Here is a 21,959-nt window from a genome sequence, read left to right as displayed (position 1 = left end):
ATTCCCAGCCTCAAGAGCTTTAAAAAGTTTATTTCAGATCTTTCCATTACACATCTACAAATTCTGGCTTGACTTTTTAAAACACTGGATTTCCGGTTTAAGTAATCTACGTACGTAGATTGCATAATAAATTTGGACCAAAGCCTTAAAATTATTTTTAGTTTTCCTGAGCTAACCATGTATTAATGGGTAAAAATTTATTAATGGCAAATTCATGAGTTTTCCATTCATCCCTACAATTTCCCATTTCTTTTTTTAGGGACTGGGGAATGGAAGGGAAGAGAGTGTTTCATGAATCACTATAATTAGGCAATCATTCCTATATGGTTTCCAATTAACTCTACACCCTGGCTTCTTTGGGTGTTAGATGACCAGTTTTTCCATCTTCAAGTTCTTAAAACATACCACATATAATCCAGAGATGCAAGAAATAAAGTCTAAAATGTTTTTAAAAGATTTTAAATTCTTAAATATTATTTTGCCTGTTTAAAAAAGTTCCTAATTCTAGAAAATACAAACTAATCTATAGTAACAGAAAGCAGGTCAATGGTTGTCTGAGGAGGGTGAGAGGGACAGGAATGAGACATTACAAAGGAAATGCTTTACAGTGATGGATATAGCAATATTTATATTTTGATTAAGGTGAGAGTTTCATCAGGGTACACATATGTCAATACTTAACAAGTGTATACTCTAAACATTTGCAGTTTATAATATATCCATTTAACCTCAGTAAAGCTGAGATAAGGTCAACATAAAAACAGTTTCTGTCACATTTTAAATCCTTCTCTTAAAAATTTTAACTTATACTTTGAAAAGTGGGCATATTTCTAAGCAGTTTTAAAAAAATTATCTTTCAAAATCCTGGTGAACATGTATATGTATGGCTGAGTCCCCTCACTGTTCACCTGAAACTACCACAACATTGTAAATTGACTATACCCCAATACAAAACAAAAAGTTCGATAAAAACATGCTAATGAGATAAATATAAGGTCACTAAGATCTCAGCAAACATTGTGATTAAAAACCCTCTGAAAACATCTTGCTGATCCTTTTACAACTGAATAAGAAGCTTCTTTTATATAACAAATCTCAGGAATATGTAGAATATAAAGATTAATTAACTTCAGTGAATGTTTTATAATATGGCTGTTACTTGGAAAAAATACAAATTACACTGTGACACTAAAAATACTTTCATGTTATTTAAGCAAATAGAATTTTTTGTAAGCCATTTTTTGTTACTAAAATATTTAGATGGACCTTATTAAACTAAATACCTGAAGCAATTGAACATCTGTTTAATTTACTCTTTTCCTAGTCTGCTGAATATAATCCTTAAGACTCTGCTTCCCAGAAAAATGTCAACAAAGCAGGGACTGAACTTCCTGCTCCCCATTCCCTGTCAACCCACAAAAAACACATATTGCACAAATAATACCTTATTTCAATATTTTTAGCAGTTCTTTCTTCTTTGATTCCCCTCCTACCTGTGGAAAAGATAATTTCCTTCCTATGCAGGGTTACGGTCTCTACTTCCTCCTCCCAACTATTTAACAGATTATTTACTAAATGCTTACTGTGCAAATCTGTGTGCTAAGGCCTGAAAATAGAATAATTATGACTTCGTGACTAGCCCAGAGTTTAGCTGAGTCAGTCAGGCATGCCAACAATTAACATGTTATGGTAACTGCTATAGAACATTCAATGACATACCTGGGATACAATGGGAGCACACAGGAAAGGTTGCTACCGGTTCTCACCTTTTCCTCCCAAATCTTCACATCTTCCTTGGTCTGACCGACTCTTCAGTAATGTAAACACCACTACACCACTACCGTCCCTCAATCTATGCACAGATTTCTCAATCATTCCCACACTCCCTCCCTTGCCTTCTTTTCAAAGACAAGCAGTCAGAATAAGCCTGGCCTTTTATCTCTACTTCCTCCATCATCTGCTCAGCCCACAGCATTGTTGTTTCAGTCACTGTGCTTTAGCATGGAATGTCTTCCATTCCTCCACCTCTGCAGCATTAAGTTACTCAATCACCACACCTCCAGGAAGCCATTGACTCTGTGTGAGAGTAGCTCAGACGGTAAAGAACCTGCCTGCAATGCAGGAGACCCAGGTTCAATCCCTGGGTTGGGAAGATCCCCTGGAGAAGGGCATGGCAACCCACTCCAGTATTCTTGTCCAGAGAATTCCATGAGCAGAGGAGCCTGGCGGGTAACAGTCCAGGGGTTGCAAAGAGTCGGCATGACTGAGCAACTAACAGACGTGCTGGAGCTTGGTGTGCTTTGCCTCTTTGTTTTCATCGAAGCTGGCTCCATCAGTTTATTTGTCATGCTGCATTATCATTGTCTACTGCTTGTCATTTCACCATTAGCCTGTGAGCACTTTAACAGACATAGCTTTCCTTTCTATTCCCAGTACTTAGCACAGTACTGGACATGGAGCAGATGTTCAATAAACACTGAATTAATGGACTGATTCTGAGCCAATTATTTCTATTACTACTTAGCAATACAACTGATTTTATTATTTAGCAGAATCTACTAAACCATCTCAAGAGATGCCCCCAAAGAGAACAAATTTTATTCGTCCATTTTATTACTAAATATGTATTTCCTGACCTCAAAATTCTATTTAGTCTATAAAGCCAAAGCAAAATAAAGTCTATCTGCTCAAATAAAAAATGAAATATTACTAACACTATAAATACCTTTGGATATTCTTAGTTACCAGAATTAAACCATAATAGCATGAAATATTTAACCTAATAAAATTGAGGATAACAGACACTGAAGAAACACATGTTCAAGCTAACATTTTAAATTGTAGTAAACTGTGCTGATCAATAAGTTATTTTTCTGCTTACTAAATCTTTCAATTCTTCTACACATTGCTTTCCTTTTCAAAAATTCACTATTAATTGTAAGTTCTAAAAATTTCTTAGCAAAGATAGACTATGCAAACAAATTTTTTGTTGATATTCATTTTTTTAAACAGATTATTTTATTTATTTATTTACCTTACAATATTGTATTGGTTTTGCCACACATTTTTAAATGTGTATAATTTAATGAATTTCTTTTGAAGATTTATCTTAATTTTTTACACTAAAGATGTGAAGGAACCTACATCAAATCCAGAGAACATATACTAAAAAGTTATACTGTATACTGTACTAAGGAGTAAAAAAGCACTAAAAATTATTTTCTTTTGTCCTAAACATTCTCCTAAAAAGTGAAAACCTAGTGAATAAAGAATCAAATGATGCCAACAACTTCATGCACAGCAACTTCCAGGTATTGCTTGAATCTGAATTTATGACTGAGAGGAGTGAGAGATTTCATATGGTTAAACAACTCAGTTGTGTCCCAGGCTCCTCTGTCCATGGAATTCTCCAGACAATAATATTGGAGTGGGTAGCCACTGCCTTCTCCAGGTGATCTTCCCAATCCAGGGATCCAGGGATCCAAACTCCTGCATTACAGGCAGATTATTTACCATCTGAGCTACCAGGGAAGCCCAAGAGATTCTATGGAAAGTCATTAATTAACATGTATTAACCATACATTTTATGGGGAATACTATAGTGGTTTCTTACATATCAATTACATGTGCCATATTTCTTTGATTTTAAGATGCAATTAATTATAAGACATCAACTAAATTAACAAATACCTTGTGAAATGTATACATAAAGTGCAAGATATACCCCAACTGCAAAAACAATTAAAATGTTAAAGACCATGTGTCTAGAATCAAGGAAGTACTATATTATCTCTTTAACAGATTTATTGAGATATAATTTACCATGTAGCCATAAAATTCATCTACTTAAAGCATACGCTCAATGGCTTTTAGTATATTCACAGAATTGTATGACTACCACAATCAATTTTACACCATCTCAATCAGGTTTCAAAAGAAGCCTCTATACCCACTAGCAGTCTCCTATCCCCGTCACCCACCCACCAACCAACACAGTTGTCCTCGCCTATAATTCCCCAGCCCTAGGCACTCATCATTGATTTCTGTCTCTATGTATTTGCTTATTCTGGAAATTTCATACAAATGGGGTCACATAATAAGTTGTCTTTGTTTCACTTAGGATGATTTGAGAGTTCATCCACATTGTAGCATGTATCAATACTTCATTCCTTTTATTGTTGAATAAAATTCCATTGTATGGTTATGCTATAATTTGTTTATTCATTCATCAGTTTAGGGACATTGGTATTGTTTTTATATTTGGCTATTATGAAAAGACCCTGATGCTGGCAAAGATTGAAGGCAAGAGGAGAACCAAGAGCAGCAGAGGATGAGATGGTTAGATAGCATCACTGATTCAGTGGATATGAATTTGAGCAAACTCCAGGAGAAAGTGAAGGACAGGGAAGCCTGCGTGCTGCAGTCCACAGAGCTGCAAAGAGCTGGACATGACTTTGCAACTGAACAACATTATGAACAATGCTGCTATGAACATGTGTGTACAAGTTTTTGTGTGGACATATGTTTTCAACTCTTTTGGGTAGATATCCAGGAATAAAATTGCTGAATCACATGGTAACTCTAGGTTTAACATTTCGAGGAACTGCCGAACTGTTTTCCAAAGTAGATGAATCATTTTACATTTCCACCAGCACTGTATGCAGGTTCCAATTTCTTCACAACCTTGTCAACACTTGTTATTGACTGTCTTTTTTATTATAGTCATTCTATGTATTATATATTAGAGTAGAATGTTTCCTAGAACGCTTGAAAAACATCCTCCAAGAGCTGGATTTTTACATTGAAATATTTCTCCAGTACAAATGAGAATTTTTTACTGCTCTGTCAGTTTACATCATCTCCCTTCTGATGAACAAAAACCTAGGATGGTTTTAAAAATGCCTAGGATGGGTTTGGTGGTATAATCTGGGATTGCTGTTCAGTCGCTCAGTCATGTCCAACTCTTTGCAGCCCCATGGACCGCAGCACGCCAGGCTTCCCTGTCCTTCACTATCTCCCAGAGTTTGCTCAAACTCATGTTCATTAAGTCGATGATGCCGTCCACCCATTTCATCCTCTGTTGCCCCCTTCTTCTCCTGCCATCCATCCTCTATATAAAGCTAATGTGATAACAGAGCCAGAGATACCCATTTCATTGGCACAACCCAAAATATGAAAAGCACTCAGTTTTAAGGCTCTAGCATTTTATTCTTTTTCTTTACAGCCCTGGCTATAAAATGATATTTACACTTTTTCTGTCCAACTTTTTCATAGCATCCATTCTAAGTATTTTATACATTCACACACCAGAGAGCCTCCCTCCACCATGGTTTCCACTACCTTCACTCTCTGACAAAACACTGAAAGGGAATTAAAAGACCCTAGGTGAACACTTAAGGGTGTCTTCACCAGGCTGTCCCTTACTAGCTAGGAAATGATGCCCCAAAATGCTGACGTATCGCTTGAGAATAATCAATTCCCATTAGTAAGGAAGACTACTGATTCAAACTAATATTCTCACTAATATGATCACCTATATCATACAGTAATTTCCACTTACTTTCAGGTGTCGCATCTGCTGCTGCATGTCGCATACTTTTCAGCTGGTTTTGTATTCTTTGCAGTCTCTGCACTGCATGAAATAGCTTTAAAATACAATTACATCTATTACTTGCTTATTCTGCTGAAACCTACCATTTATATAGACAAGCAATGAAAAATACAAATTCTACATAATTCTTATAAAGAAAATAAATAATAACTAAGAAATTACTAAGCTAAGCCAAAAATGTAACTGGTTTGCTCAATACATTTTCAAGTAAAACTTAAAAAGCTTTCAGAAATGTTTTATTTAGTTATTTGTTGAATTTGGTGATCAAGGAAAAATGCATGTTAAAGAAATATTTGTACTAGGCTTTTCTGTTAGAACATGGTTTTCTCAATTCCAAGGAATGCTAACATTCTCAGAAATGATGTTTGAGAATCAGAAAGTGAAGCTAAGTAACCATTCAGGACACGGGCAAATGCAGCTTACTGCACTAATATTATGATGCCAAGCCAAGATCCAGAAGAGCCAAAAACCTAAACTGCCCATTTAGTAGGAAATGAAGCTGATTTGAAATATCATTCTAATACACAAGTCCACTCAGTTTTAAGATAGATTTTTAATAAAATAAAATAAATACTTTCTGGCCAAATTATTTTTTTCTTTAAGGCAAAATCTAAAAATGTGGAGTATATGTGATTTTGAGTCTTTTCATGATTTGCTTATTTGCCACTGGAGGAAAACATAAAAAATACCATGATTCATGGAATAAAATAGACATTCTCATACAGTCTGAATCTTAAGACACCCTTTAGGGCTGCCGTCTATGGGGTCGCACAGAGTCGGACACGACTGAAGTGACCCAGCAGCAGAGATTCTAGAAGTTCTATTAACAGTTAATCTTACTGCTTAACATTACAATGGATATTCTGTAATGCTGGAACAACATGAGTTAAGCACAGCCCAAGAGATAGTGCATAGATACGCATGAAGAATAGAAACCCAAAAGATGGTTTTGTTTTTGCTGTTGGTACTGTGCAATACTCTTAAAAAGAGTATTTCATCATGTTAACAAAGGGAAACAGGAACGTCCTCAATTCTAAAAATCTTCCTCTTAACACTTGAATGATCAGAAGGAACTATTTCTTTCATCATGACAATATAAACTTTTATGTGGGTACCTGATTTTTTTGTTCCTGTTTCTGTTGTGCAAGAAATTCTTCTCTCTCTTTCTCAACTCGAAGTTGCCTTGCTATTTTCAGCATCCTCTGATGATTCTGAACTGTCTCCACCTACAGTAAGGGAATAAGTAGTATATGTTACTGTCAGATTTAAGAGAGACATTAGCATGTCATGTGACTCAGACATTCACTTATCATTTCCTTTTGGTAAACAGCATTCCCTAGAGATGACACTAAAGTTTCAAACTCCGGTCCTTGAAAGCTTTGGGCTACTGCCTAGGGAGATTCCCTTTCCGTTCACGTTATTTGACTCCCTCTTCAGATGTACACTTATGTCTTGCTTAATCTTTACTTGCAATTCCTAATTCTTTGCAAGTTCTTGGGACTGAGGGTCAAAGTTTTACAGTGCTAATTCTTGCCTTACCCTTTTCTTCAAACGTTCAACTCTCTTAATAAGCTGATCCTTTTCTTCCTCCATTGCACTGATATCCTAAAAAGCAGTCAAGAAGACATTATAAGAAAAAATATTCTTTGTCTGTAGAATTCAGATAAGGTTTTTATATGATTACACATTTAGCACTTCCATCACTTATAACCAGAGCAGTAAGAAACAAAGATCCTCTTTTGGAAGAAGTGCATTTCTATTTACCACCCGCCCTTCCTCTCCAGGGTTCTTTATGCAGAGTAATTTATTTGGTAGCTTGGTATTCATTTAGAAAAGCAACAGGTTATAAAATAGTAAGGTGAAGCTGCCAACCAGCCCATTTGTGTTCTAATTCCAATATGGACACACGGTTTGTCAAAAACTTTTTATAATGGATAGTGTGCAGGTCTAAAATCATGAGCAACAGCTGCTGACGTCCCATGTGCTCTGTTAAACACCAGACTTTATATTCTGTCAGTTTTCCAGGGAAATTATTTTTAAGGCTATGGTGTTTTCAATATATAAATTTGTGTCTGGTTTTGTCAATTAACCAATTCCCTTTCTAAAAATAAAAGATTTCAAAAAAAAAAAAAATTCCACCAGCTCCACAATATTTTCTAGTGAAAACAAAACAAGCAAAAAAATCCTTGCTAAACCCCAAAAACTAACAGGCTAACTCTCACAGTAATAATGAAAGGAAAAATACACATGGTGGTCAGGATTGCCAGGATCTGGGGAAACAGGGACTGTTACTATTGGTGATATTGCACTGAAGAATAATTTCAAAAGTCTTAAAATAAATGTACATACCTTGTGGATCAGTAATTTTACCCATGGGAATCTATAAGGATTCTCATAGATGCTAATTATATCTAAAATTTGGAAATGACCCAAATGTCTAACGACTACTAAGTGAATTATGGCACAACACAATGAAAGTTACTAAAAATTATTCAGAAAAATGTTGGATAACATGAGAAGAAGTCATGATACGGCATTACTTGAAAGCAGACTATGACATTTATATATAATACAATACCAAGAAAAAAGTTTACATATAGTCACTAAAATCGCAGTAAAAGTTATCACAAGACCAAGAGATTTTAAGTGAATTAGTTTCTATTTTTTGCTTAATCGTATTTCCTTACAAAGAATATATTCAAAAACACTCTGGTAATAATTAATAAAATTAAAATCACAGACTCTAGGTTATTTTATCATTTCTGGTTACTCACATGGCATAATGGAGGAACAGTAGATGGGTATCTATCACCCTTATTCCATACTTCGTGATAAGTATCTACTTATGGGTCTTTCTTTTCTATTAGATGTGACTTCATCTTTCATTTCTAATACAGTCAATAAACTCTTACTGGAGACATACTACATGCAGGGGACTGGGGATATTGTGGTAAATAAGATATATAGACATGGTCCTCGCCCTCACAGAGTTTAAAATGTCTGGGAAGACAGACATTAAAATAATTTTAAGTACAATGAGTGCTATAAAACAAAAAGAATTGGGGTGAACTAATCCATCTAGAGAATCAGGGAAGGGCCTCCCTGAGGAAGCAACTTCTAATGATTCTTGTTTGAGAAGATAAAGATGTTATTTCTAAAAATATAAAATTCAAGAAAGCGAGAATTAGCAATTTTCTAGAGAAAGAACTTATATGTCTGGTGAGCGTACAAAAATATTTTTTGGAGAACACTAAATAACATGCATCAAGAAAGACATAAAAATCCTCATATGCTTTCTACTTCTAGAAATTTATTCTAAGGAAATAATCACAGATAGCCCAAAATAAATTTATGTAGAAGATAAATTATAGCATTATCTATAATAGCAAATTATGAAAACAAAACACCAAAAACTGTAAAACTATCCATACCATAGAATACTATTTACTCATTGAAAATCACATTGTAGAAAGATAACAATGGGAATATATTCACAATGCAATGATTAAAAAAACAAGATACAAATAATTATGTATAGTGTGATCCCAAATACATACATACATACATACACACACACACACAAAATCCAAAAGGATATAGTGCAACAATGTTAACAATTAGATTTTTTTCCTTCTATTTTTCTTTCTTCTATGACACAGACTTCATATATATATGTGTGTGTGTGTTTGTATACACATATATATTAGATAAAGACCCAAAACATAATTACTTTTAATCCATGGCAGTGATCTATACGGGCTTCCCTGGTGGCTCAGTGGTAAAGAATCTGCCTGCCAATTCAGGAGACTTGGGTTTGATCTGTGGATTGGGAAGATCCCCAGGAAGAGGACACGGTAATCCACTCTAGTATTCTTGCCTGGGAAATCCGATGGACAGAGGAGCCTGGTGGGCTCTGGTCCATGGGGTTGCAAAAAGGTCGGACATGACTTAGTGACTGAACAACAACAAAGTGCTCTATATAACAATAGTATATAATATATATACTATATATAGTATATACATTATATATATAATTTATATATATAATATATATATATAGTATATAATAACATAAGAATTAACTATGAATTAACCCTGGCCTCATTAATTTCTTCGGTAAAGAATCAGCAAAGAATCAGCAAAGGTCCTACAAAAGAAAATTTGCCATTTGCTATCATTAGTTTCTATAGTCTTAAGACATTCTGAATTTAATTCAAATCCCCACCAAAATCATTATTGTTTTTTCTTTACCCTTCTTATTTCTGCTGTAGAAAATCCAGATATCTTGAGCTGCTCACATTCTTTATGCAAAGTTTTAAAGGCTTCCATCAAATCTTCATACTAAAAGAACAAGTTAAAAAATTATAAACTGACTAGATCCAGTAGGTTTCCTTAATCAGGTCATCTACTAACTTATAGTTATTATTTAATCAGTATATAACACCATTAAAATATATCCTTAAATATTCATACGGGACACAAAAATTTTGGTGTATATAATCTGGCCTCTAAAGACTTCCCTGATTACTTTCCTAACCAACACTCCATATGCCAGCTATGTCGACCTTCTTTATTTATTTATTTTTTTCTGAAGTTTTGAAAACTTTTATTTTATATACAAAGAGCTAGTATTATTTCCACCTAAGGTTGATGTGCTGGATGAGCCATCTAAGGAAGTTTGGTTAGTCCAACTTAATGAAGCCGATGTCCTTCTCATACTGGTGGAAACACTGGCGGCACATATTGAGGCCGTATTTCCGGATCAGACCGTGCCGGTTTGAGCAGACCCGGCAAGAGCGAGAACCCTGGCCGAACTTTCTCGGATGGCTCCAGTAGAGCTGCTGGTGACCCATGTTGCCTTCTCGGCTGCAATGAAGTAAAAGGGCTTGACCTTCTTTAAATTCCTGGTATAGTCCACTTTCACTTTACACATCCTATTCCATCCACATCACTTTACGCACCCTATTCCGTCTGAGAACAACACTCTATGACTCCCTCATCCCTTTCCTGGATAACTTACTCATCCTTCAGATCTCAGTATCCCCAAAGAAGCCTTCTTTAGCCCTGTACCTATTCTATATGAGTACCATGATATCAGAGTAAATATCATATAAACTTGTAATTGCTAGTTACTTATCTGATCTGACTGTGGCTCAGATCATGAACTCCTTATTCAGATTTAAATTGAAGAAAGTAGGGAAAACCACTAGATCATTCAAGTATGACCTAAATCAAATTCCTTATGATTATACAGTGGAGGGGTATCTTCCCTGGTGGCTCAGAGGATAAAGCATCTGCCTGCAATGCAGGAGACCCGGGTTCGATCCCTGGGTTGAAAGATTCCCTGGAAAAGGAAATGGCAACCCACTCCAGTATTCTTGCCTGGAGAATCCCATGGAAAGAGGAGCCTGGCAGGCTACAGTCCACGGGGTCGCAAAGAGTCAGACACGACTGAGCAACTTCACTTCATTTTACTTCACTTCATACAGTGGAAGTGAGAAATAGATTTAAGGGACTAGATCTGATAGATAGAGTGCCTGATGAACTATGGATGGAGGTTCGTGACATTGTACAGGAGACAGGGATCAAGACCATCCCCATGGAAAAGAAATGCAAAAAGACAAAATGCTGTCAGGGGAGGCCTTACAAATAGCTGTGAAAAGAAGAGAAGCAAAAAGCAAAGCAGAAAAGGAAAGATATAAGCATCTGAATGCAGAGTTCCAAAGAATAGCAAGGAGAGATAAGAAAGCCTTCCTCAGTGATCAATGCAAAGAAATAGAGGAAAACAACAGAATGGAAAAGACTAGAGATCTCTTCATGAAAATTAGAGATACCAAGGGAACATTTCATGCAAAGATGGGCTCAATAAAGGACAGAAATGGTATGGACCTGACAGAAGCAGAAGATATTAAAAAGAGGTGGCAAGAATACACAGAAGAACTGTACAAAAAAGAGCTTCATGACCCAGATAATCACAATGGTGTGATCACTCACCTAGAGCCAGACATCCTGGAATGTGAAGTCAAGTGGGCCTTAGAAAGCATCACTACAAACAAAGCTAGTGGAGGTGATGGAATTCCAGTTGAGCTATTTCAGATCCTGAAAGATGATGCTGTGACAGTGCTGCACTCAATATGCCAGCAAATTTGGAACTCAGCAGTGGCCACAGGACTGGAAAAGGTCAGTTTCATTCCAATCCCAAAGAAAGGCAATGCCAAAGAATGCTCAAACTACCACACAATTGCACTCATCTCACACACTAGTAAAGTAATGCTCAAAATTCTCCAAGCCACGCTTCAGCAATGTGTGAACCGTGAACTTCCAGATGTTCAAGCTGGTTTTAGAAAAGGCAGAGGAACCAGAGACCAAATTGCCAACATCTGCTGGATCATGGAGAAAGCAAGAGAGTTCCAGAAAAACATCTATTTCTGCTTTATTGACTATGCCAAAGCCTTTGACTGTGTGGATCACAATAAACTGTGGAAAATTCTGAAACAGATGGGAATACCAGACTACCTGACCTGCCTCTTGAGAAACCTATATGCAGGTCAAGAAGCAACAGTTAGAACAGGACATGGAACAACAGACTGGTTCCAAATAGGAAAAGGAGTACGTCAAGGCTGTATATTGTCACCCTGCTTATTTAACTTCTATGCAGAGTACATCATGAGAAACGCTGGGCTGGAAGAAGCACAAGCTGGAATCAAGATTTCCGGGAGAAATATCAATAACCTCAGATATGCAGATGACACCACCCTTATGGCAGAAAGTGATGAGGAACTAAAGGGCCTCTTGATGAAGGTGAAAGAGGAGAGTGAAAAAGTTGGCTTAAAGCTCAACATTCAGAAAACTAAGATCATGGCATCTGGTCCCATCACTTCATGGGAAATGGATGGGGAAGCAGTGGATACAGTGTCAGACTCTATGTTTTGGGCCTCCAAAATCACTGCAGATGGTGATTGCAGCCATGAAATTAAAAGACGCTTACTCTTTGGAAGGAAAGTTATGACTAATCTAGATAGCATATTCAAAAGCAGAGACATTACTTTGCCAACAAAGGTCCGTCTGGTCAAGGATATGGTTTTTCCAGTGGTCATGTATGGATGTGAGAGTTGGACTGTGAAGAAAGCTGAGTGTCAAGGAATTGATGCTTTTGAACTGTGGTGTTGAAGAAGACTCTTGAGAGTTCCTTGGACTGCAAGGAGATCCAACCAGTCCATTCTGAAGGAGATCAGTCCTGGGTGTTCCTTGGAAGGACTGATGATAAAGCTGAAACTCCAATATTTTGGCCACCTCATGCGAAGAGTTGACTCATTGGAAAAGACCCTGATGCTGGAAGGGATTGGGGGCAGGAGGAGAAGGGGACGACAGAGGATGAGATGGCTGGATGGCATCACCAACTCGATGGACGTGAATTTGGGTGAACTCCGGGAGTTGGTGATGGACAGGGAGGCCTGGCATGCTGTGATTCACGGGGTCGCAAAGAGTTGGACACAACTGAGCGACTGAACTATCTGTCTCCACCTTTGGACACTGACAGTCAGGAGGATAAGAATCATATTACTTGTGGAGGCTTTTGTATTCCTAGGGCCTAGCATCGTACTTAACCAATACAGGTGTTCAATAAAAAAGCAGTTAAAGGAATGAAAAAAGTCACAACACTTACCCCCAAATTTTTTAAAATAGGTTTTTTTGTGGATAGTGACAGAAAATTAATATTTTTTCTTGACATATATTCTGCAAGTCTATAAATCAATCGTTCTAAAACTCTTCATTTAGAAAGGCAATGTGAATTTTTTATTAGGTTCTCCGCTAAAAGACTGGCTAAACATGTAAATCATTTCATACATACACTTCAAACATGTTTCAAGAACAAATATGACTTTAGTATTATTAATTCTTCCATTAATAATTAGTTTGCCATGGTTGATAAAAACTATTAATAAACTTCCTTCAGAGGAATTAGTTTCTATCAGATTTATTGATAGGGGAGGGTAGGGAGGAGAAAATAGTTCATGTGTACACTCTCTACTGCTTACATTGTGTAAAGCCTTCAAAGGCAGGGGCTGCAATGGTGCTGTGCTTTCTCAAGGCGTCTACTGTATTATTTGACGTAATTATTTGCATAAACCTTTCAACCCTTGAAATGTCTTAAGAGATCAATACTGACTCTATTTTGAGTTACCGTCATGGCTACCCAAAATAACAAAATACATGGATAAAAAACATTTAGTAGATTGTTTCAACTCAACCAAATTTTGAGCCATATCATACAGAAGCAACCCTACAAAATTCTGGAGGAAAACAAAGATGGATAAGACATGACACCTGTCCTTAGAGATCTCATAAATCTACTGGGAGAGACAGATTGACAAACTATTAAAATTCACAACAAACTGGCACAAATTGGTCTAAAGACCTACTATAAAACAAAAGTACAAATGCTAAAGAGAAGCAAATTTTTTCTTTTAAATCTCAAGCCTAAATTCTCTAACTTCCATAGTCTGTTTCCATAGAGTGGTTTAGACAGTCTTCAATCAGCAACATGCTTTGAAATCCCAGGACCAGGAGCCTGACCAGCCAAAATCCTGTATAGTGAAGAGCTTTAACGTCTTAAGGCCAGAAACCCAATATCACATCAACACTCTGGTGAGGAAAGTAAACTGAAATTGCAAATTCCTGGTTCTTTCTCTACCTTTTGCCTGATTAGGACATCCTTTGAGATCATAACCCCGGCTTCTTTGCCTACACACAATTTTTGAAGGTGCTCACAAGTCCCAATTCACCTGGTATAGTGCCAATTTATACCTTTTGCTCTGGTGTAATTATTATGATTTGGATGACAAATTATATATCACCTAAATAATTAACAAAGTATTCTGCAGTTCCAAGCCCAGGATCCTATCTACCCACAATTTTTTTTTTTTTTAAATCCATGTGTTTATTCATTCAAGGACATTTAAAAAATTTCGTTAAACTTTTGAGGTAATGGCAGATTCAGTTGTAAGAAACAGTACAAAGAAAGTCCACATGCCCTTTATTGAACCCCCACCCTCATGGTACTGAGTTGGTCAAAAAGTTCATTTAACTATGCACAATTCCTAAGTAATAAATTATTCTAAAATCCTAATTTCAGGATTTTTTCTATCCACATACTCTATCACCAAAAAGGTACTGGTGTTCAGAAGTCAATATTTTCATAGAGTAATTACAGGTGAAAATTATTGATAATAATTTATCCTTTTGGATAATACTATATCCAATGGAAATACAGAAACAGCAAATAAACTAAAGTGAGATCAATATATATTTGAAACCTTGAAAGTCATTACATATAGCTTAAAAATACCATTTATATATTGTATACCTGTTTATTGGTATCAGCCACGGTTTCATCCTGGAGAAACTCACTTGGTACCTCAAGTTTTATTAAAAAACGAGCTAAATATGCTCTTTTCTTCAGTTCATTAGTTCTCTGAAGAAGCCAGTGGAGCACTGGGTAAATTACAGGTTTACTTCCAATCACCAGACCCTGACGAAAGGTACTCCTATAAAAAGAAAATACACACACACACACACACACACACAGAGGCTTATAAGTAAACCTTGAAAAGAGTTAATATTTGCTCAAATCCAATTTACACTTTTCCTTGACTATTTTAAAAAGATAAAACCAAGGCTATTCTAAAGTAAGTCTGCACATTGACAATAATCATAAAATTAGTCCCTTAATACATCACTGGAATATATGAGGAGGTTGTTTTGGAACCATTAACTGGTCAGCCCTAATACTTCACTTCACTGACTGGACAGGTTTAAATTGTAGCTTTTGTATAGGATGGCAGATAAATGATAAAATAGAAACATGGATTTGCCTGACTTTTTTGATTAAGAGAAAGAACTGACTCACTTAAGACTCCTACATGACAAAATAACATTAAAAAAATCAAGATTATTTTGAAATCCAGTGATTTCATGAGGCCACTGACTTAGGGAAAACAAGCATTGTCAGAAAGACTGACTATGAAGGTTTGGATATTAAAGTACAGCTCTAAGAAAGCAACACTTGGTCAGCTCCTTACATGTCTGCAGCATTTCCTGGAGGTTTGTATTTAAGGATACCAAGAAGGCTCAACATCCTTTTGGCTGTTTGCTCTGGCATCTCCTCTCTGATATCAACAACTTGCTAACAAATAAAGAAATTGAAAAAATGTTATTATGCAAATATAGCAAAGTACAATATTGAAACTCACTGACAAAATTGTTCTGCTAGAGCATAACAGTCACAATGGTCTCTTCATAAAACAGATTAAGTATGGAGGCTTCCAGATTCCAAGGGAGGGTACATACAAGCTAGATCAGGATTCATACTAAGAATGCCAAGCTTAAGAAAGTCTCCAGTGGAAAAGACCAGTGTATATGAGACATGAGCTAACTTGCAACACAATAAAACCTTTTGTAAAAGCATTTTCATTCCGGAACCAAATCTATTTATGTTTGGAACTGCACAAATAATTTCTAAGTAAGGTACAAGGAGGTAATTTAATTTTTGAGCTAGTAGAGAAATTTTAAAGATCATCTACTATCACTTTATAGGAATGGAAAACTAGGCCCAGAGAGGTTAAATAATTTGCCCCAAAGTTACAGATATTTAGTGGCAGAAACTTGCTTTCTTGCCACCCTTTTCATCACAGAGAAAAAGAAAACTCTTACCTTTGGATCAATCTCAGCCAGAACATCATTGAGAACTTGTAATAGTTGCATTGGCTCCAAGGAATCAAATGTGATTAAATTATAGTTCTTCCTAAAAGGTTCCTTATTGAGATTGTCCACGATGAATTTGATTTGATCACTCATAATTAGGTCTTATAATTTAAACTAAACAGTAAAAATACAGGAAAAAAATCCTCAATATTGGAAACAAAAATTCTGTATTAACAAAATATAGTCACCAGAAGGTCAATATTAAGTTCATAGGAAGTAGGCATGGAATATATTCTACATGGAATACAAAATGCTGTGAAAAGAGTTATTTTGTTCAAAGAGTATGCGGACTTTATTAGGAACGCTATAGTACATATTGATAATATTCAACAACACGTTTTTGTATATGCATCTGATAGCAATCATCTGAATTAACATGGACAAGTGAATATAAAACCCACCCACATTAACATTTCTTCCATTCAGCTCCACAATTTCTACTCAGGGGTAAAACTCAGCCTATAGACATGCTTCAATTTTTTTTTTTTAATTAGCAGCCCACATTAATCCAAGTTTCCAAATTCTCTAGATAATCAGATCTGGGAACCCTGGACCCATTATATGGCCACAATCAACTGAAGCTGGGTGAGTGAGTGAAAGTTGCTCAGTCATGTCCAACTCTTTGCGACCCCATGGACTATATAGTCCATGGAATTCTCCAGGCCAGAATACTGGAGTGGGTAGCCTTTTTCTTCTCCAGGGGATTTTGGGATCAAACCCAGGTCTCCTGCATTACAGGTGGATTCTTTACCAGCTGAGCCACAAGGGAAGCTGGGTAGAGGTTACAAACTTCAGCCTTAGGTATGCCTTCTTTGAGCTTCCCAGGTAGCTCAGTGGTAAAGAATCCACCTGCCAATGCAAGAGATGTGGGTCAGGAAAATCCCCTGGAGAAGGAAATGGATACCCACTCCAGTCTTCTTGCCTGGGAAATCCCATGGACAGAGGAGCCTAGAGGTCCATGGGGTCATGAAAGAGTCAGACATGACTTAGGGACTAAACAGTATGTGCTCTTCACATATTGGAAGGACTGAAGCTGATGCTAAAACTGCAATACTTGGGCCACTTGATGTAAAGAATTGACTCACTGGAAAAGACCCTGATGCTGGGAAACATCGAAGGCAGGAGGAGAAGGGGACAACAGAAGATGAGATGGTTGGATGGCATCACCGACTCAATGGACATGAGTTTGAGCAAGCTCCAGGAGTTTGATGAACAGGGAAGCCTGGCATGCTGCAATCCATGGGGTCGCAAAGAGTTGGGCACAACTGAGCGACTGAACTGAACTGACTGAAGTCACTTTAGTTGTGTCCAACTCTTTGCGACCCTATGGACTGTAGCCCACGAGGATCCTCCAACCATGGAATTCTCCAGGCAAGAATATTGGAGTGGGTTGCCATGCCTTCCTCTGTTCCTCCTGACCCAGGGATCAAACCTACATCTCTTTCCTCTCCAGCACTGACAGGCAGGTTCTTTGCCACTAGCGCCACCTGGGAAACTCAAGCTCAATTTAGCATTCCTCAGTTTTGTTTCCAAATTGTTACCTTCAGTTCAGTTCATTACAGTTCAGTTGCTCAGTCGTGTCTGACTCTTTGCGACCCCATGAATCACAGCACGCCAGGCCTCCCTGTCCATCACCAACTCCCAGAGTCCACCCAAACCCATGTCCATCGAGTTGGTGATGCCATTCAGCCATCTCATCCTCTGTCGTCCCCTTCTCCTCCTGCCCCCAATCCCTTCCAGCATCGGGGTCTTTTCCAATGAGTCAACTCTTCGCATGAGGTGGCCAAAATATTGGAGTTTCAGCTTTATCATCAGTCCTTCCAAGGAACACCCAGGACTGATCTCCTTTAGAACAGACTGGTTGGATCTCCTTGCAGTCCAAGGGACTCTCAAGAGTCTTCTCCAACACCACAGTTCAAAAGCATCAATTCCTTGACACTCAGCTTTCTTCACAGTCCAACTCTCACATCCATACATGGCCACTGGAAAAACCACAGCCTTGACTAGATGGACCTTTGTTGGCAAAGTAATGTCTCTGCTTTTGAATATGCTATCTAGATTAGTCATAACTTTCCTTCCAAGGAGTAAGCATCTTTTAATTTCATGGCTGCAATCACCATCTGCAGTGATTTCGGAGCCCAAAAAAATAAAGTCTGACACTGTTTCCACTGCTTCCCCATCCATTTCCCATGAAGTGATGGGACCAGATGCCATGATCTTAGTTTTCTGAATGTTGAGCTTTAAGCCAACTTTTTCACTCTCCTCTTTCACCTTCATCAAGAGGCCCTTTAGTTCCTCATCACTTTCTGCCATAAGGGTGGTGTCATCTGCATATCTGAGGTTATTGATATTTCTCCCGGAAATCTTGATTCCAGCTTGTGCTTCTTCCAGCCCAGCGTTTCTCATGATGTACTCTGCATAGAAGTTAAATAAGCAGGGTGACAATATACAGCCTTGACGTACTCCTTTTCCTATTTGGAACCAGTCTGTTGTTCCATGTCCTGTTCTAACTGTTGCTTCTTGACCTGCATATAGGTTTCTCAAGAGGCAGGTCAGGTAGTCTGGTATTCCCATCTGTTTCAGAATTTTCCACAGTTTATTGTGATCCACACAGTCAAAGGCTTTGGCATAGTCAATAAAGCAGAAATAGATGTTTTTCTGGAACTCTCTTGCTTTCTCCATGATCCAGCAGATGTTGGCAATTTGGTCTCTGGTTCCTCTGCCTTTTCTAAAACCAGCTTGAACATCTGGAAGTTCACGGTTCACACATTGCTGAAGCGTGGCTTGGAGAATTTTGAGCATTACTTTACTAGTGTGAGATGAGTGCAATTGTGTGGTAGTTTGAGCATTCTTTGGCATTGCCTTTCTTTGGGATTGGAATGAAACTGACCTTTTCCAGTCCTGTGGCCACTGCTGAGTTTTCCAAATTTGCTGACATATTGAGTGCAGCACTGTCACAGCATCATCTTTCAGGATCTGAAATAGCTCAACTGGAATTCCATCACCTCCACTAGCTTTGTTTGTAGTGATGCTTTCTAAGGCCCACTTGACTTCACATTCCAGGATGTCTGGCTCTAGGTGAGTGATCACACCATTGTGATTATCTGGGTCGTGAAGATCTTTTTTGTACAGTTCTTCTGTGTATTCTTGCCACCTCTTCTTAAAATCTTCTGCTTCTGTCAGGTCCATACCATTTCTGTCCTTTATTGAGCCCATCTTTGCATGAAATGTTCCCTTGGTATCTCTAATTTTCATGAAGAGATCTCTAGTCTTTCCCATTCTGTTGTTTTCCTCTATTTCTTTGCATTGATCGCTGAGGAAGGCTTTCTTATCTCTCCTTGCTATTCTTTGGAACTCTGCATTCAGATGCTTATATCTTTCCTTTTCTGCTTTGCTTTTTGCTTCTCTTCTTTTCACAGCTATTTATAAGGCCTCCTCAGACAGCCATTTTGCTTTTTTGCATTTCTTTTCCTTACATCCTTTCAAACTTCAGCTGACAGAAATAAGCACTACTCCCTACATAGTTTTTCCACCTTTGCCTTCAGTTAATGCTGCTTTTTCTGCCTAGGGCTGTTTTCCCTTTCCCCCATCTCCAGAGGTGCAAAACCTTACCATTTTTCAAGCCCTGTTCAAGGCCAGGCAAGAATACTGGAGTGGGTTGCCATTTTCTTCTCCAGGGGATCTTCCCAACCCAGAGATCAAATTCAAGTCTCCTGCATTGGCAGATGGATTCTTTACCTCTGAGCCACCAGGAAGCCCACCTGAAGACATATCTGTGCCTAATTCTATCTTTGAATATGGCATATAAAACAGCGACTTCTTCCACTAGAATGAATTTGTTCACAGGCCCAAGGCCAGAAAATAAGCATAAGCCTAAACAAGATGGTAGTGAGGAAGATTGTAACTTTTTAAAATTGATTATCTGATTATTTAATGGCTGAAACAACTTAACCATGGCTTCTAGTGTTTCTTGCATACAGACATCATGTGTTTAGTATGGGGGAAAGTGGTAGAAATTTGCAGACAGGCAGTTTTTTAGAGTAGCAGTTTTAAAAAATGAATGTAACAGTGAACTGCCAAAAAAAAGAAATAAGGAAAAAGATATTTCAGTGTTCCCTAATAGTTTTTAACCATGAAATGAAGAGATGCTAATTTACTTAAGACATTAGTTGGAGCTGCATGCATCTTGCTCTGAAACAGATTTTTTAAATTGGGTAGGTAGAGTTGGATACTTAGAAAACATCAAAATGTACAAGTATCATCATTTTCTCATAATTAAGATAAAATTATGAGTAAATGATTGTATTATTTTTGAAAAATAAGCCAAAAGATGGTAAAAAAAAAAAAAAGGATAACCAATGTGGTTTAAATTTTTAAGGTTTCCTTTAAGCTATAAAAGGAAAACCTTTAGAGAAATAAAAATCCACACTGGAGATGCAAATTTTCCACTGTGTATTTTAAGTAAAAGTTCACGTCACAACCTCCACACATGGATATACTCAATTTTTCATTCTTTAGAAATTATATATATGTAAAAATTGTATGTATATAAAACATAACACATACACACATATATTTTTTTTTCCCCTTCCAAAACCCAAAATACTAGGATAAACACATAAAACGTTACTAGGAGAGGAAAAGAAACCAGTTGATTTTCACTCCTAGCTGCCCACCAGCTTTCAGATGGTCACCCGCTAAGGACAAAGATGTACTGAATAGGTAGGTTGTCTATGCCCAGTGGGTTCTCCGCTCTAAAATTAGCAAAAGCAATTACTCTCCCTGTTCCAGCGGAAAGTCGCCTCACTAATTCACAAGCACTCACCCACATAAGAACCCGAGGGGGTGGGGGAGAATTAAAACCAGGACGTGCGTTTATCTGGCACAACTCGGGACAGAATCAGCGCTGTCCGGGTCCCAGGCTGGCACGAGCCTCCTAAGATTCCCCAAAATAGTTCCCCCGCCGCTTCCCGCCCCTGGGGCTCGGGAGAGGGGACAGAAGATCCCATGTCTGACCCAGGCACCTCGCGAGGGCTGCTCTGGGCTCCCCTACGGTTCATCTTGTTGGGGAGCCGCCTGGATCACTGCGAGGCCCCACAGGAGCTGACCCCCGAAGTGGGGGGTTTAACTGCTGCGACCCCCTCCACTCTCGAGGTGCCGCACTGGAAAGCGAAAGGGAAGGGGGAGGAAGTTCTCTCCTATTCCGGGGTTCAGGGGAGTTTCCGACCGCGACTTGGCGACGTTACCTCAAATTCTCCTCACGAAACCACTTTACCCCCACACGAGGCATCCAGGCTCTAGTGGGTTCCTAGAGACGAGCTCCTTGGCAACGGTTGCTAGGCCGTGGACACGTCACTTCCGGAGGGGAGGGTTGGCGCGTTTCCGCGAGGCCCTTGGCGGGCGCGCGCAGTGAAGCCGAAGCTCCGGATGCGAAATGCGGAGAGTGCGGGGCCCAAGTTCAAAGCGTTTCGCAGGTTCTGAGCCACTGCAGACAGCCTAGAGAATTAGGAGTTGTTACGGTGGCAATAAACTTTCGCAAATGTCCTGCAGTTTGCAGTTTACGAAATACTCTTTTCATTATTAT

General features: G+C 38.1%; 1 protein-coding gene and 1 pseudogene across 3 annotated transcripts in view; both read right to left on the bottom strand.

The window, feature by feature from the left end:
• Window positions 1–21,706, bottom strand: part of IFT81 (intraflagellar transport 81) — a 96,217-nt gene extending 74,511 nt beyond the window's left edge. For both annotated transcript variants that reach the window (XM_086347660.1, XM_086347661.1), the window contains exons 1-8: window positions 21,622–21,706; window positions 16,325–16,489; window positions 15,694–15,797; window positions 14,979–15,159; window positions 9,863–9,952; window positions 7,151–7,216; window positions 6,727–6,837; window positions 5,561–5,645 (exon numbers count right to left, since the gene is read on the bottom strand). In XM_086347660.1, the coding sequence (XP_086203786.1) occupies window positions 5,561–5,645; window positions 6,727–6,837; window positions 7,151–7,216; window positions 9,863–9,952; window positions 14,979–15,159; window positions 15,694–15,797; window positions 16,325–16,468 (781 nt within the window). In that variant the 5' untranslated portion in view covers window positions 16,469–16,489; window positions 21,622–21,706. The remainder of the gene's footprint in view (window positions 1–5,560; window positions 5,646–6,726; window positions 6,838–7,150; window positions 7,217–9,862; window positions 9,953–14,978; window positions 15,160–15,693; window positions 15,798–16,324; window positions 16,490–21,621) is intronic.
• Window positions 10,181–10,516, bottom strand: LOC147355419 (small ribosomal subunit protein uS14 pseudogene; annotated as a pseudogene). The gene has a single exon (XR_015144483.1). The product of XR_015144483.1 is annotated as a small ribosomal subunit protein uS14 pseudogene (transcript).
• Window positions 21,707–21,959: the final 253 nt, after the last annotated feature.

The sequence above is a fragment of the Bos grunniens genome, chromosome 17, assembly GCF_055505025.1.
Source record: "Bos grunniens cultivar Pamir isolate PY7600 chromosome 17, Bosgru_T2T1.0, whole genome shotgun sequence".
NCBI lineage: Eukaryota > Metazoa > Chordata > Mammalia > Artiodactyla > Bovidae > Bos > Bos grunniens.
The sequence above is the reverse complement of the archived record's forward strand: the minus strand, read 5'-3'. Positions and strand labels throughout refer to the sequence as shown.